This window comes from Etheostoma cragini, chromosome 15 (genome assembly GCF_013103735.1).
Source record: "Etheostoma cragini isolate CJK2018 chromosome 15, CSU_Ecrag_1.0, whole genome shotgun sequence".
Taxonomy (NCBI): domain Eukaryota; kingdom Metazoa; phylum Chordata; class Actinopteri; order Perciformes; family Percidae; genus Etheostoma; species Etheostoma cragini.
In genome coordinates, this window is record NC_048421.1 from 3,906,094 (window position 1) to 3,919,481 (window position 13,388).

The 13,388-nt window shown below is 40.3% G+C and overlaps 1 protein-coding gene and 1 long non-coding RNA gene across 2 annotated transcripts; one reads left to right on the plus strand and one right to left on the minus strand.

The window, feature by feature from the left end:
- Positions 1 to 1,497: 1,497 nt before the first annotated feature.
- On the minus strand, positions 1,498 to 8,375 carry c1qtnf6a (C1q and TNF related 6a). The gene is made up of 3 exons (XM_034893789.1): positions 8,001 to 8,375; positions 5,000 to 5,208; positions 1,498 to 3,666 (listed from the first exon to the last, which is right to left on the minus strand). The coding sequence occupies exons 2-3, from the start codon at positions 5,193 to 5,195 to the stop codon at positions 3,113 to 3,115; spliced, it is 750 nt and encodes a 249-aa protein (XP_034749680.1). The 5' UTR covers positions 5,196 to 5,208; positions 8,001 to 8,375; the 3' UTR covers positions 1,498 to 3,112.
- On the plus strand, positions 1,675 to 9,399 carry LOC117957773. Its single transcript, XR_004659590.1, has 3 exons — positions 1,675 to 1,698; positions 7,260 to 7,262; positions 9,273 to 9,399. It is a non-coding gene; the product is annotated as an uncharacterized LOC117957773 (long non-coding RNA).
- Positions 9,400 to 13,388: the final 3,989 nt, after the last annotated feature.

The window sequence follows — 13,388 nt, forward strand, 5'->3', positions numbered from 1 at the left end:
CATCATCACTTGGTGCATGTTTTTTTACATGTAGCTCTAAATGTACACACAGAAAAGCAGGCCAATGCTAAGCAAGACAATGGTCATTTGAAAACACGTAGTCGTCGTGCACTCCCACCTCACCAGTGTTTGGATTGTCAGATTTTTGTATTGTTTTCACTTTGTTAATTCTTTTAAATGTCTTTTGTTTTTGTTTTTTGTTTTTTTATATTTTCTTATATTACTGTCCTGATGTAAGCCAAGTTGGAAATGTTGCTCTTGGCTGGGTTTTCTTTAAAATTGCAAACCGGGAATAAGAAAACGGCTTATTTAATGCCAGAATAAAACCTATAAGTATTTGCTGTTTTTGTGATGGGAAAGTCTAAACTAGAGTTTGACTGGTGGTACGTATTTTTTTTTACCGCCCACAGTGGTCTGATGCTTTATCAGCCTTGATGCTTTGAACACAGGTGTCACAGGCCAAAAACCCCAAATCTATTTTTGTGATTCATGTTTTTGTAAGAAAAAAGTATACATATTTCATCAAGTCAAAAGAGTCTTAATGACAAACTTTTCCATCGTTCATTGATACAGAAAATGCAAATCATTCAGTTTCATCAGTGCTATGGTGTCATGCATCATTTGTCCTTCGTACATGAGAAATAAAGGATGTGCGCCATAATGGAAACTGTAGTAGTCTGTCTTTGTGAAGTAGCCATTCTAACTCAGTATTATTTACCACCATACAATTCCTATTAGATAATATTTGCACAAAGATGTCCCTCATATAATGAATCATAGTATTGTCTCAACACCATGGAGCAGAATAGTCTCTTTGTGCAGTGAGGACTGACATGAAAGCCTTGTAGAAATGAGGGGAAGGGAAATATCCCTTATCAGGAGAACAGGAAAAGAAAATGACACCAGTGGAGCCCAAAAAAATGTTAACAGGAAATGTGAACATCTTAGCAAACACATCTGGATCTTTACACCTAAAGGTCCACATGCCAACCTACCACACACATACATAACGGTTTATAATGTGTAACATGTGTGAGACACTAAACAATTGTCATCAAAAAACAAGCTGATGGGGTCAAAGAAAACGTAGCATAATGCTAATGCTACAACGCAACGTTTGGGAGCGAAACCAGTTCATTTCGCTGGGTTCATGTTTTATCAAAGGACATCTTCATTACAAGGCCGTTTGGAGACTAGTACAGACACACCAAACGGATGTGCTCCCTCACTGGTTACCAACTTTTTCACAGGTACTTGAAGAAGTTTTTTTGTCCTACACTGCCAGTGTGCCTGGGGATTTTTTTGTCAGGGTGAACTGATACAAACATGCATCCCAAACTATCAGAAATGAATGTGTTCCCTTATAGTAAATTAAAACCCTGTGAAGCTGCGTTGACTGACTAGCAGGTAGAAATCCTAAAACTTAAGCAGACAGTTACCATCATATCAGTAGCTTTTAGGGGTATCAACAAAAAAGAATATCCAGAAACACTGTCGTCTGTTTAGCTTGTTTTATTTTAAAGGTTTTGACCAGAAAGTGAGAGCATTTCAAATACTGAGTCACAGTGAGGAACTGCATTAAATGTGTGGCTGAAACACAACTTTAATATCAGTATCTACAATGTACAAACACAGTATTATAATTACTACAATTAAGAGTAATGCAAAATTGGAATAGTTTTTGGTTAAAAACAAACCGTAAACATGTCAGATTGAATAGAAGCGATTAGAATGAAACATGAAGTACAAGTGATTTTTGTTCTTATACGACAGGCTTAACGTTTTTTTTTTGACAGTTTGGGCTGTTGACTCTGCAGTCATCTTCAAACTGTCACGGTGTGACAATAAACTTCAAGCCCGTCATATTAATAAAAATCACTTGTACATTTAAATAGGAGGGTATATGAACTTGTTTGGATTAAAACATGAATGACCTTTAACCTGTTAATTGTTATGTTGTAGTCCCAGTTAGAAATTGTAACGCCATATTTATACTATTTATTGTTCTTTTGAAGCACCAATAATGATAACCTTGGTAGTACAATCATAAACACGTATTTATACTGATTACTCAGATGTATCAATAATGGCTTTTATGTTAGTACCAATGCTAATATCTGTATTAATTGCAGGTAATTGTGTCACAGCTGGCATGAGTTTGTTTATTATAATTACTTGTCAGATTACCTATGACTGCTTTATGTTGCATTTTATATTTGGCTATACGTGACACTAATAAAAAAGTAAGGAGGGGAAAGAGGGTAATAAGAACCTTCTGACATACTCTCAAGTACACTTTAAAAGTAAAACATAACTAAGTCATCAAAATATCAAAGTTACTCCAATACGGTAAATGTTATTGGGCGAGAAAATTGGGTTTCCTGCAGCTTCCCAAACTCAAATCCGCACACACCTAAAGTTCAGTTAGCACCATGTACTAGCACCACATACAAAACTCCATAACAGTCCACACTGCAAATGAAGCCAAGTGTTTTCTTACCATGTTCTATTAGCCTACACAAGCTACTAGTTAGTTTCTTCCTTACAGAGAGAGAATACTCAATATCAGACGTCTTTCAATTTGCATCTTCAGTCACTGAAAGTAAACAGATTATGTCTTTTTGAATCTCTAAAAATCCTATTATTATATTTAATCCATCCAGTTTTACACATTTGGGATTGACTAGAGAACATTAGCAGCTCATGTTTGACATTTTAAGAAATACACTTATTGGCAAGTTAGATGAGAAGATCAATACCACTAGGTCAGAATAAGAAAACAAATTAGCACATTTCCCAAAATGTTTTGGGACTATTCCTTTTAATGAAACCATGCATGTTGTTGTGATATGTATGCAATATAAAGAGAATGAATCTGCAATCAAAATTCTGACAATGTTCTATTTCTTCACATTTTCTCAAAGAGGTATTGCTCATTCTTTAGGTAACTAGGTTCAATTCCAGCACCATGTTGAAACCTCCTTATTCAATCTAAATATAAAAGAAAGAAGAGCACTTTTTAGAGTGAACTGCATTCTGCTGCCATGTCAGTTGCATTTGTTTGCTTTTCATCCAACTGAGCTCACCCTCGGCCTTGCCTTGCCTCTCTTATTCAGTTTCCCTCTACGCTGCCTTTGATGAGGTATCCATTGAAAGTGATATAGACATCTACATCATCACTGTAAACTGCGTTCTCCCTCTCCCTCTTGTACAGGCGGACCCACACCTCGTCTTTCAGCTCCAGCTGCAGCATCACGCTTTGACTCTGCATGATGGAGCGGTCGCTGGGCTGGGCGTACACAATGGCTTGCTCTGTGTCGTTGTGCATGATGTGTAGATAAGTCTCTTTGAAGTTCCACGTGTGGATGTTGACATTGAAGTAGTAGATCCCGGGGACTCGGCAGAGGAACTTCCCATTGAACATGTTAAAGTGGTCGTCAAGGTTGACGAACACTGTGTCAAACACAAGCGCCTGGTAGGACTCCAGGCTGTGGAGGGATTTGCGGCGGCCGACGGAGAAAGCGGAGTAGTGGACTTTGCAGGGGTCTCCTGGGAGACCTGCCTGGCCCTTAGTGCCTTTTGAGCCCATGGGACCTTTGGAGCCCGGGGGGCCTTCTTGTCCAGCTTTACCTGGTGTTCCTCTGTCGCCACGGTCTCCTTTGTCACCTTCATAGAGGGATATAACCACTGTCAAAAGCTACATTTCCTTCCCTGGTTTAGTTTAATTCAAGATAGAACATCTGCTTAGTAACATAGGAGATATTGGATAGGATAGAACAACCCAATGTAATTCTGCTAAATTTAACATCACATCCACTACTATCATTTCACTTGTTTTCATTCCAAAAAAAAAAAGTTTATACCCGAATCCAAAACACGTTTTCCATAAACTCAGTCTGTGCTGGTTTCAGTATTTCAGAATTCTAGATAGTCATCATGGAAACATTAATTGGTTATGTGACAAGGGCTGGGAAGATTGGCAGAAAGGTTGCAAAGTGGCATTGCTCTGAGCTAATGGAAACCACAGCTGTTAGATTGACAGCTCTTTAGCCCAATTGATGGGAAGCAACAAGGGGGCACCGCATGCCCCTCTACTTGCCCCGCCCCTGGCAGTGGAGGTAGGTCTGGCAACGTGAGAATAAATTCAAGATAACTGTTGATGTGTTTTGGGGTTACCGGTTGGATTCTTGGTTGGTTATAAAGGCTGTAGCTTTCTTTAAATCACAGAAACTGTCAAGAAGTTCCAGGCCTGGTACGAATTTGTCCTTGTCTCAGCTGTCCAATGACCTTGATGGGTTCATAAACATTTCTCCAAAAGGAGCTGAGTCCTTTTAGTATTCTGCAAATAGTACTAAATTCCCCCTCTGGGAGCTAGTTCGACAAACAAGACTCCTCCCTACATTTCTTTAATTTTCTTTCATGGTTCTAATAGTCTGATAATATTTATATTTTCTGCATTATTCTCTGCAGTATGCTCTGAAATCTTCTGAAAGCTCTGTCTGTCAGTCAGCCTACGTGAACCTGTTATATTAATATTTATTTATTTATTCCAGCACCTTTTGCTCTATTGCATTGGCCTATGGTATTGGTGGTTATAATATTTATAGAGCTTTAGATAGATATATAGATAGATATTTATTGATCCCAATAAAATGGGAAATGATTGTGTTACATCAGCAAAATCAGTCACATAGCACAGAATATAAATATAAAGTACTATGATACAATATAGTTCCATACAAAATACATGATATAATAATGGGATAAAATAATGGAACAAATATTTGGATATGTACAAGTTGTGAATTCAAAATTGTGCAACTGCTTAAATAGCATGAGGATGTAGATAAATCCATTGTGCAGGTTGCACTTAGTGCAACCTGCACAATTATCTAGCACCCAGTGATGAAGTGTGTAAAAGTTGTATTGCCTGAGTTATCATGGACTTGTGTAGTATTTGAGGGTCTGCAGGTGGTGTTACATACTGTATGTGTGGTACCTTTGAGGATTGTCATGTTGATGTAGGTGCGGACCTCTGGCACATGGCTGAACCCTCCTGAGGGAGGCTGGGCTCCGCTGCCCTCTTCTGGCTCCAGGGGATCACAGCAGTGCCTGCAGGGGACCAGAGGAGCACCCGGAGGAGGTACCAGGGCCCCCAGCGAGGGGAGGGACACAAGGATGAGGACACCCAACATACCTGTGCCTACTCTGTAAACCCAGATTTAGATGTAATTAAAAAAAAATAGTGGTCACTACTTATTCTTTCATGTTTTGTTAAAAAACACATTCATTACTAAATCCCATTAGTAATAATACACTTAAGTACGCAGTGCACATATCATATTAAGCAGAGATAATTACGAAAATTACGTTCCTGTGTGGGAGGGGCGGGGTCATTTGAAGTGTTCTGTGCTGAAGCAATGCAAAGGCTCATGGGGAAAAAACATATATGTTCTGAATGGTTTCTGTCCAAGTTAAATATGTTTTAATAAAGTTCTGTTAATGTTTTGGTTATGTTACCTGGGTTTTGGTTTTGTATGGATGAGGTATAGTAGGTGACGGAGGCCCGGGTGGGGACTGATGGAGTCTGGAGAGTGGCAAAATCAGTAGATCCAACTCATGAGAGAAATGTTCCATGCAATAGAATTCACCTTCAGATTTTAGTGGTTTTCAGTGTCTTTGACTGTATGTCATTTCTGGAACATATGTATTAAATACATTGTTCTTAAAAATGTGCTGTCACAAAGAAAAAAACTATATTTATATATGCTAGATATGTAATTTGTAGCAAGTCTAATGTCTTTTATTTATTTTGTTTTTCTGCATGTTTAAAGCTATAGTGCGTAGTTTCTGTCTCCACATGAGGAGTTCTAAGCATTGACAACAAAACGGTTGTCACATCTACATGATAACAACTTTTAAATACAGAACTTTTAAAGGCCTTTGGTTCACAAATCTAAGTTGTCTTGGAGCAAAACGTGGAGTTGACAGGTTTGAATACAGTATAAGAAGAAGCAAAACCATGGAGAGCTATAACAAATATAAACAGTTTTAAACAGGGGAGAGGAAGTAACAAAGGACTAGATGAGTTACCAGAGGCAAAGACTATTTTATTCAATTAATGAAATGTACCAGCCGAAACATCAATTGTTCAGCAGCTGCTCAGAAGATAGGACTATAACGTGTTATGTCATTCCCAGAGTAGTGGGAATGAGAAAGAGGAATCTTCAATCCTGAGCCCATGAAAACATGAAGAGAAGAAACGGAAGTTGGGAACAATGGAAAAAAAGAATAAAGTGAAGCATTCTTATGACGAAATAAGCACGTGTGTCTATGAGTTGGTTTTGCATTCACTTGCATTTCACTGGCTGCTTGAATGAAATGCATGAAATATTTCTGCACTAACACACCCCCAAATCCCAAAAGTAAAGAAAATGTCAAAATAATAGAAGCAACATGGCAAGGATCATAAATCACTTGAAAAATGACCCTGCAGCCAGCCCATCATTTATCACTAATTAGCTCGGGAAAGGTTAACTAACATTGGCTTATTTTATCCAGAGAAAGTCAGTGGAGTGTATTTTTTAATACAGAGAGCCAAGCTGAGTAGTTTTCAATGGAAAGGGGATGGCTGTCTGCCAGACAGTCTAATTTGTAAGTGGAACAGTGTGTGCTGCTGGCTGGGTTCATGCAGGACAGCTGTATCCATACTGCATCCTCCATACATGTCTGACAACTCAGTCAAAGACCACATACTTCAAAACTTACTTGACTCTTGCAGTTTTGCTGTGATCCAAAGACCAAATTTGGACCAATTGGGTTCCCTGGCAATGGAATTCTAAAACTGGACCAGATAGTACATTCTTTTGCAGGGATTTACCAGTTTTATTAGCTATATTGGCTCTAATACAATTAAACTTTTTGTCTTTCTGAAAGTTTTTCTTTTTAAACTGTGTCAGAGAAAGAGATGCAAAGTGAACGAGAGATGCAAAATCACAACTGAGAGATGCAAAATGACAACAAAGTGACGCACAATGATTACCAGACGCAAACATACATAGGATTGTTTTGGCCATTTGTATTTGGCCGTGTCATGTTCTATAATCTATCCATGCACACTTGCTTTAATGCCATTTGCACTCCCTACAGAACAATTATTTGAAAACACTGTTTAAAAGCTGTTGCAGTCGTCGAAACTCTGATTGTCCTCTATACAAGCCTACCACATTCCCAATTGTGTGCACTAGAGAGAGAGAGAGAGAGTGTGTGTGTGTGTGTGTGTGTGTGTGTGTCAAAATATTATTGTTGGTCCTAATAGTTATTAATGTACTGGGATGAATCTTGCAGTGGAAATCTGCTGCTCGTGTTTAGGTTCTGTTTGGATTTCTGAACCACACTGACCATGGATATTACATAACCCGTTTGAACTGGAAACTTGTGTGTATATGTGTGTGTGTGTGTGGGGGGAGGGGGGGGGGGGTCTTGGGGCCACCTTTTTGGCTGTTGTAGCCCAAATTTGGTGGCCTGCTGCCACTATTCCATCATATTCACTAATCTTAATAATTGCATATTTTAATGAGTTTCTTCCTGCTTCCTATAGTTTTTGTATATATTTTTTATTATATATCATTTTTATATGATTATTTTTTTGCTCTGTGTGAGTCTATCAACACACGATTGCAACCGGAGGAACGCGCACATCGCCTACCTATGGTGCGTTCAAAACCAAACTCCGAGGTCTAGTGCGGGGGACAGAGGGCACCGACGTGCAAAGTGCGGGGGACGTACTCCGTGTCCGCTGTACTGTCCATTTCAGACTTTTACAGTATAAAAGTTTAAGACACGCTCCGAAATATCGACAGGGAGTTAACACCACAGTGTATATTGATATCGTGAAGCCCGTTATTGCGGGTCCGCTCGAGCGCATTTGAATCAGAAACGCTCCGTGCCGGCATTTAACAGCTGATTATCAGAATGATGATGATCAGAATGAATCTCACCTCGTCCACGTCTCTGCAGCCGCTTCAGTCCGATGAGACAGACAGAGGACGGAGGAGTCAGCAGCCCTCCTCTGAGCTGTGTCCTATGTGTGTGTCCTCCCAGCGCAGACTCAGGCAACAAGTGTCAGTAACATCTGGTGACACTGATCTAAAGATTGGAATCTTTCCTGAAGGCTACAAACCCGATGCTACCAGGTAGTAAAGCATGTTCTGTTACCTCGACTGGATAACTCCACCATCCGTGTACATTTGAGCAAAACTCTGGCAGACCACCCTCCAGGCTCTGATTACAAACTCGCTGAATCCCCCTGGGTCTGCATTTCCTCTGTGCTGAATTCCTCCATTCCTCATCCCTTGCTCCTATCTGCTGCAGCTGCAGAGAGCGAGAGAGAGAGAGAGAGAGAGAGAGAGAGAGAGAGAGAGAGACACACACACACAAACACAGACACACACACACACACACTATAATCTTTCTTTCCAGACCTGAATTGAGACTATAATGCTCTGCTTCAAGTTTGTTTTGGAAAGAGACCGGGGAAATGTGATTACAGGACAGAGCATAAAGAATGCATTGAGGGAGAAAGTGAGAGACACAAACCGCAGTGGAGGAGATGTAGAGCATGAGAGGGGAAACCAGACTGAGGAGGGACATCCAGCCCCTGGGCCTCAAGGGTGTGTGTTGCAGGAAATGATGGGTTTATCCTGTAAAAATGAACATGTGAATGTTCCCAGAACACCATCAGTAACACCAGAGCTCCAGGCTACGTCTAAGCAGATAAAGAGAGCAAACGGGATTTGCCGTAGATCACACATTATAAAAAATAAAAACAAATGAATGAAAGATGTCTCGGCTGTTGGACTTGCTACCGCTTAGCAGACACTTCTGGTGGTGGCCATTTATCATTCCAACATGCGGAAGTTCTGGAACAAAAGCCCCAAAAGTTGCTTCAACCAGGCAGGTTTGATTCTTGTGGTGTACTCTTGTTTTAATTTGTAGAAAATCTGAGTTTTACAGTTAAGTGGTCCAATTTTTAATAGCAGCCTATTATCTTTTATTGCAGTGGCTCTTAAACGTTCTGGTTTGTGCCCCATTAAAGGAACAGTTAAACAGTTTGAGAAATAGGCTACATTTATCAGTTTTCTTGCTAAGGAAATTACACTCTGTTCTGAGAAGATAAGAGCCAGGAGCTGGTTAGCTCAGCTCAGCATGAAGACTGGAAACAGCAACTAATCCTTTTCACACTTTGGTTTTTCAGATCAAACGATGTAAAGTGTTAATCCGTGAGCTTCAGAGGTGGCGGTAGGTGGATTTAGTTTCCTTTGGACAGAGTCAGGCTAGTTGCTTCCGCTTGTTTCCAGTCTTTGTGCTAAGCCAAGCAAACTGGCTGCTGGCTTTAGCTTCACACAATCTTCTGATCCTAGTCTCAGAAACAAAGCAAGTAAGCGTATTTCCCCGAAAATGTCAAACTATTCCACAGTTTTTAGAAATGAAGTCAAAAAACTATCCATTACTTCACATAAAAAACCATAGATGAGATAAGAGAGAACTCTGAAATACAATACATTAAACAAAGATACATACAGTGTTGAGGAACATTGCAGAGGGTGCTGCAATAACTCCATCCATCTATTTTATGAGCACATGTTGCAGTTGTTTGATACAGAAGGCAGCAGTCCTGTCAGAGAACAAGAGGCGGATGAGGCAGAATTTGTGCACACGTGTAACATGAACACAGCTGTTGAACATTACCGCCTTTGGTCCCGAGGGTTGAGCTTTCATAGGCTGCTCCGCAGTCACATCAGATACACATTCCTCTGGTTTTCTGGGCGATGTAAACTATTGGGAGACCCTTCTGAAACCACCTGTGCTATCTTTCTGTGAACATTTACTATCTGTTAACTTTCCCAGCGCGGCCTTTCATTCAGCTCCCCGTCTGACCCCAGTAAACCTCCTCTGGTGTCCTTTGGGTTGTATTTTATTTGAAAGCATTGCAGTCATAACTCCCAAGTCTCATTATCACCTAGTTTCTTATCTATTTGATGAGCTTCAGCAGCAGCAGCATCTCACAAACACCACATCAGTGCACACGTGGAATTCTTCCTCTTCTCTGAGCTAGGAGTAAATAAGTCCCATGACCTTTGACCAATGAGATGAACGATTTGCTCAGCAGACAGGTAGGGAGGAAGGCTGACGCCGTTAGTCCGACAGGGATCGCCCTCTTTACTCGGAACTTCAGGTTTTGCCTTCTGGCTCTAGGTTCAGATCCCAGTGATTAACAGTGACAGGTACAAGAACTCAGCCATTTCACTTGGCAAAGTAGTTTAGTATGCGATATGATGTGGTTTGTGATGATGATGATCATGAGTAGCATAACGATTACGTCTATGCCGCTGATGTGGACAATCTGTGTTATGATGGAAGAGATGTCGATCATGTATTCAACATGTCTGGTCACGTTGCACTATTTGCTTTGTCCTCATTCTGCCACTTTTTTTCAGAGGTTTTAAAGTTGTGCTTTGTACACAAGGGAACACTGGCCCTTCCTTCGGAATTGCATGAATATATTGTTTTGCGTTCAGTATATTGTACCTTGCTGGAAAACCAATTGCCCTCCTTGGACATAATAAAGTGTGAAGTTGAACCATTAGCTCCTCTGGGTGTGATGGCGGCTGATCAGATATTTGCACTCCCCTGTGCTGAGATGGTGGAGACTTTTGGGGCCCGAAAGCAGAACTGTATTTGCACCCTACAACTTCACCCCCCATGTTCTCAGGCAAAACACATTGTTAGTGGCATACATAATTATAGAGGTTTGCATTCAAAGCTGAGAACCAGAGGTGGGTTGCAATTTCAGACCTCAAAGCATTCTTGTGTTTCAGCTCAGGAAAAGCACAAGAATCTCACAAATCTGTTGCTCCAAAATGGTTATAAATCGATCTCTGCAAGTCCACATGTCCTTATCATTTGCTATCTTGTAGTAAATTTCAATCCCCAATGCTTGCCATGTCTGCATGGTTTGGGAATGGCTCCAGTCTTATTTAAATAAATGAATGGTTCCACACACTATATACTCACTCTGAACAAAGACAACCCTAAAAATAAGGACAATCCTGTCGTTCCAAGTACTATAACAATCTGGCAAGATATGACAAAATATCTAGGGAAAAACATTCCATCATATGCACTTGGGTTAACCCAAAAGTTAGAAATGGTGTTTTTGATATAATATGGCATGCAAAGGGGATCAGGCTTATCAGGGATTTAAACCAAGACCCTACATTAATGTCCTTCCAGCAACCTCATTTATTGTTATTATTGAAGGTAAGAGATACAAAACAGTGTCTTTCACATTCCTACTCTCTGAACATCAAACAATGAAAAACCTCTTATCTTTGTATTTAATGTAAGATGAACATCGGGGCAGAGATTTACAATTTCTGGGCTCTAAAACCTCTGGAGCAACACAGCACAACGTTTGGCTAACCCTTGTGTGGTGTTTGGCTCTTATGTGGCCTTGGCTCATTTTCTGTAAAGAACATGCAAAATAACTTATTTTCAATGATTGCACACGGTTCACCCCCACGCATGTCATTCCCTCTCTCTCTCTCTCTCACCTTTCATGTCTTCAGCTGTCCTATACAATTAAAGGCCTTAAATGCCAAAAAAATAATCTTATAAAAAAAGATGTTCTCAGTGAAAGTTACCAAAGCGCCTCTTCCTACTGAGTTCGCTTTCCAAAAACATTTTCCCCTGACTTGGAGATGTATTTCAAAGCAATGGAAAAGAGGCCACGCAGGGTCTCCTTCTCCTGACAGCAATGATTCTGGCTTTCTGTTTCTGCCCAACCTAAAGAAGGGGAATCACACGGTCAGCCTGACCCCCACATCCTCCTATCTCACTGTGGGTTAGATCCAGAACTAGCCCTGTGGTTTTGGGTCAAAGCTCCCTCTGTGGGAATGACAGAGCAAGCAGTGGAAATTTAAACAAGCGGAGGCTTTACAAAGCCATCCAGCTGGACGCTGTCAGCATACTCAGCAGAAGATAACATCCATAGAGTCAAGGCATGGGGATTATAAGGATTGGAGTGCCAATTGTTGTACAGACAAGACAACAGACACTAAACAGATGCAAGAGAGAGGAGGAGGAAGAATAAGATGAGGACGCCTCGCTGGTTCGTGTTTGTTTGGTTTTCTAATGTCACCTAGTGGCAGAATAAATATAGTCCATCAAAGGTACTTCAGTCTATTCTGGGACATAAATGAAAACAGACGTTTACGCTAAAAACCACAGGGTTAAAATTTGACAGTGCAATGCTGGGTTAATTCATTTTAGCCATGGGTAGAAAACCATTGGACCCAACCCAAGAAGACAACAGGGTATTTTGACCCAGTGTTAAGGCCGTGGTGTGCTTCTGAAGTGGGACAGGTTGGGCTCTCGTAACATGGAAAAAAAGAGGTATAGAAACACAGATAAAAAGCAAAGTCTTGTGCAGTTTCTTCCCTGCTTGCTCGCTTACCTGCAGATCCGCTGCTGCTGTCAGTTCTTTTAAGTCAAGGCTGAAGATCTTTCTTTTTGTTGTTGCCTTCGTTTAATCAACTGTTCATTTCTTTAATGTTTAATTTCTTGGGCTGCACTGTAACTTTAATTCTTGTGTTTTATGTGTCTTAATGTTCTTATTTGAAATTCACGTGTTTTATCTGTTTTTATTTTTGTTTTATCTGTTTTTTAACAGATTTTGTGTAAAGCACTTTGAATTGCCCTGTTGCTGAAATGTGCTATACAAATAAAGTTGCCTTGCATTGCCTTGCCTTACAATGTTTATTTCACACGTCATCATTGTATATTTAAACCCAATTTCATGAGGTACAATGATCATATACAGGCCGCATTAAATGAGGAACCCAAAATAAGCTGCTAAATGCTTTTCGGATGGGGCCCGAGAACAATGACATACAACAAATAACATACCAATCAAAAACTCAATTTACCATGGACACAATAAAGACAAAAACAAAACAACAGATAACTGATCCCAGCAAATTGTAGCACTTACAGAATAATCAACAATGTGAAAAAAACAGTTTTTCTTTGAGACGTTTCTTGAAGATGGAGACAGAATACGAAAAGTGCAAGTTTTCGTCGAGGCTCACTGACATGGCTAAATAACATAAATTCTCTGTGAGGGGAACGGATGTTGCTGGTTGTGTCAGAGTTAAATGTCAAACCACACTCTAATACACACACTCACAGCTCACAGACAGGACCACCTGACAGGACATGTAAACACTCAAAACTCTGTGTGCACACACACACACACACAAACACACACACACACACACACACACACACACACACACACGCTTTCTTTCACACTTTCAGCACATGTG

Bases quoted from the DNA above. Each gene is read 5' to 3' on its own strand.
- c1qtnf6a (XM_034893789.1), bottom strand. From the start codon at position 5,195: ATGTTGGGTGTCCTCATCCTTGTGTCCCTCCCCTCGCTGGGGGCCCTG. The intron at 3,667-4,999 runs GTACCACACATA...CCCTCTATGAAG, and splicing joins CAACATGACAATCCTCAAAG to GTGACAAAGGAGACCGTGGC.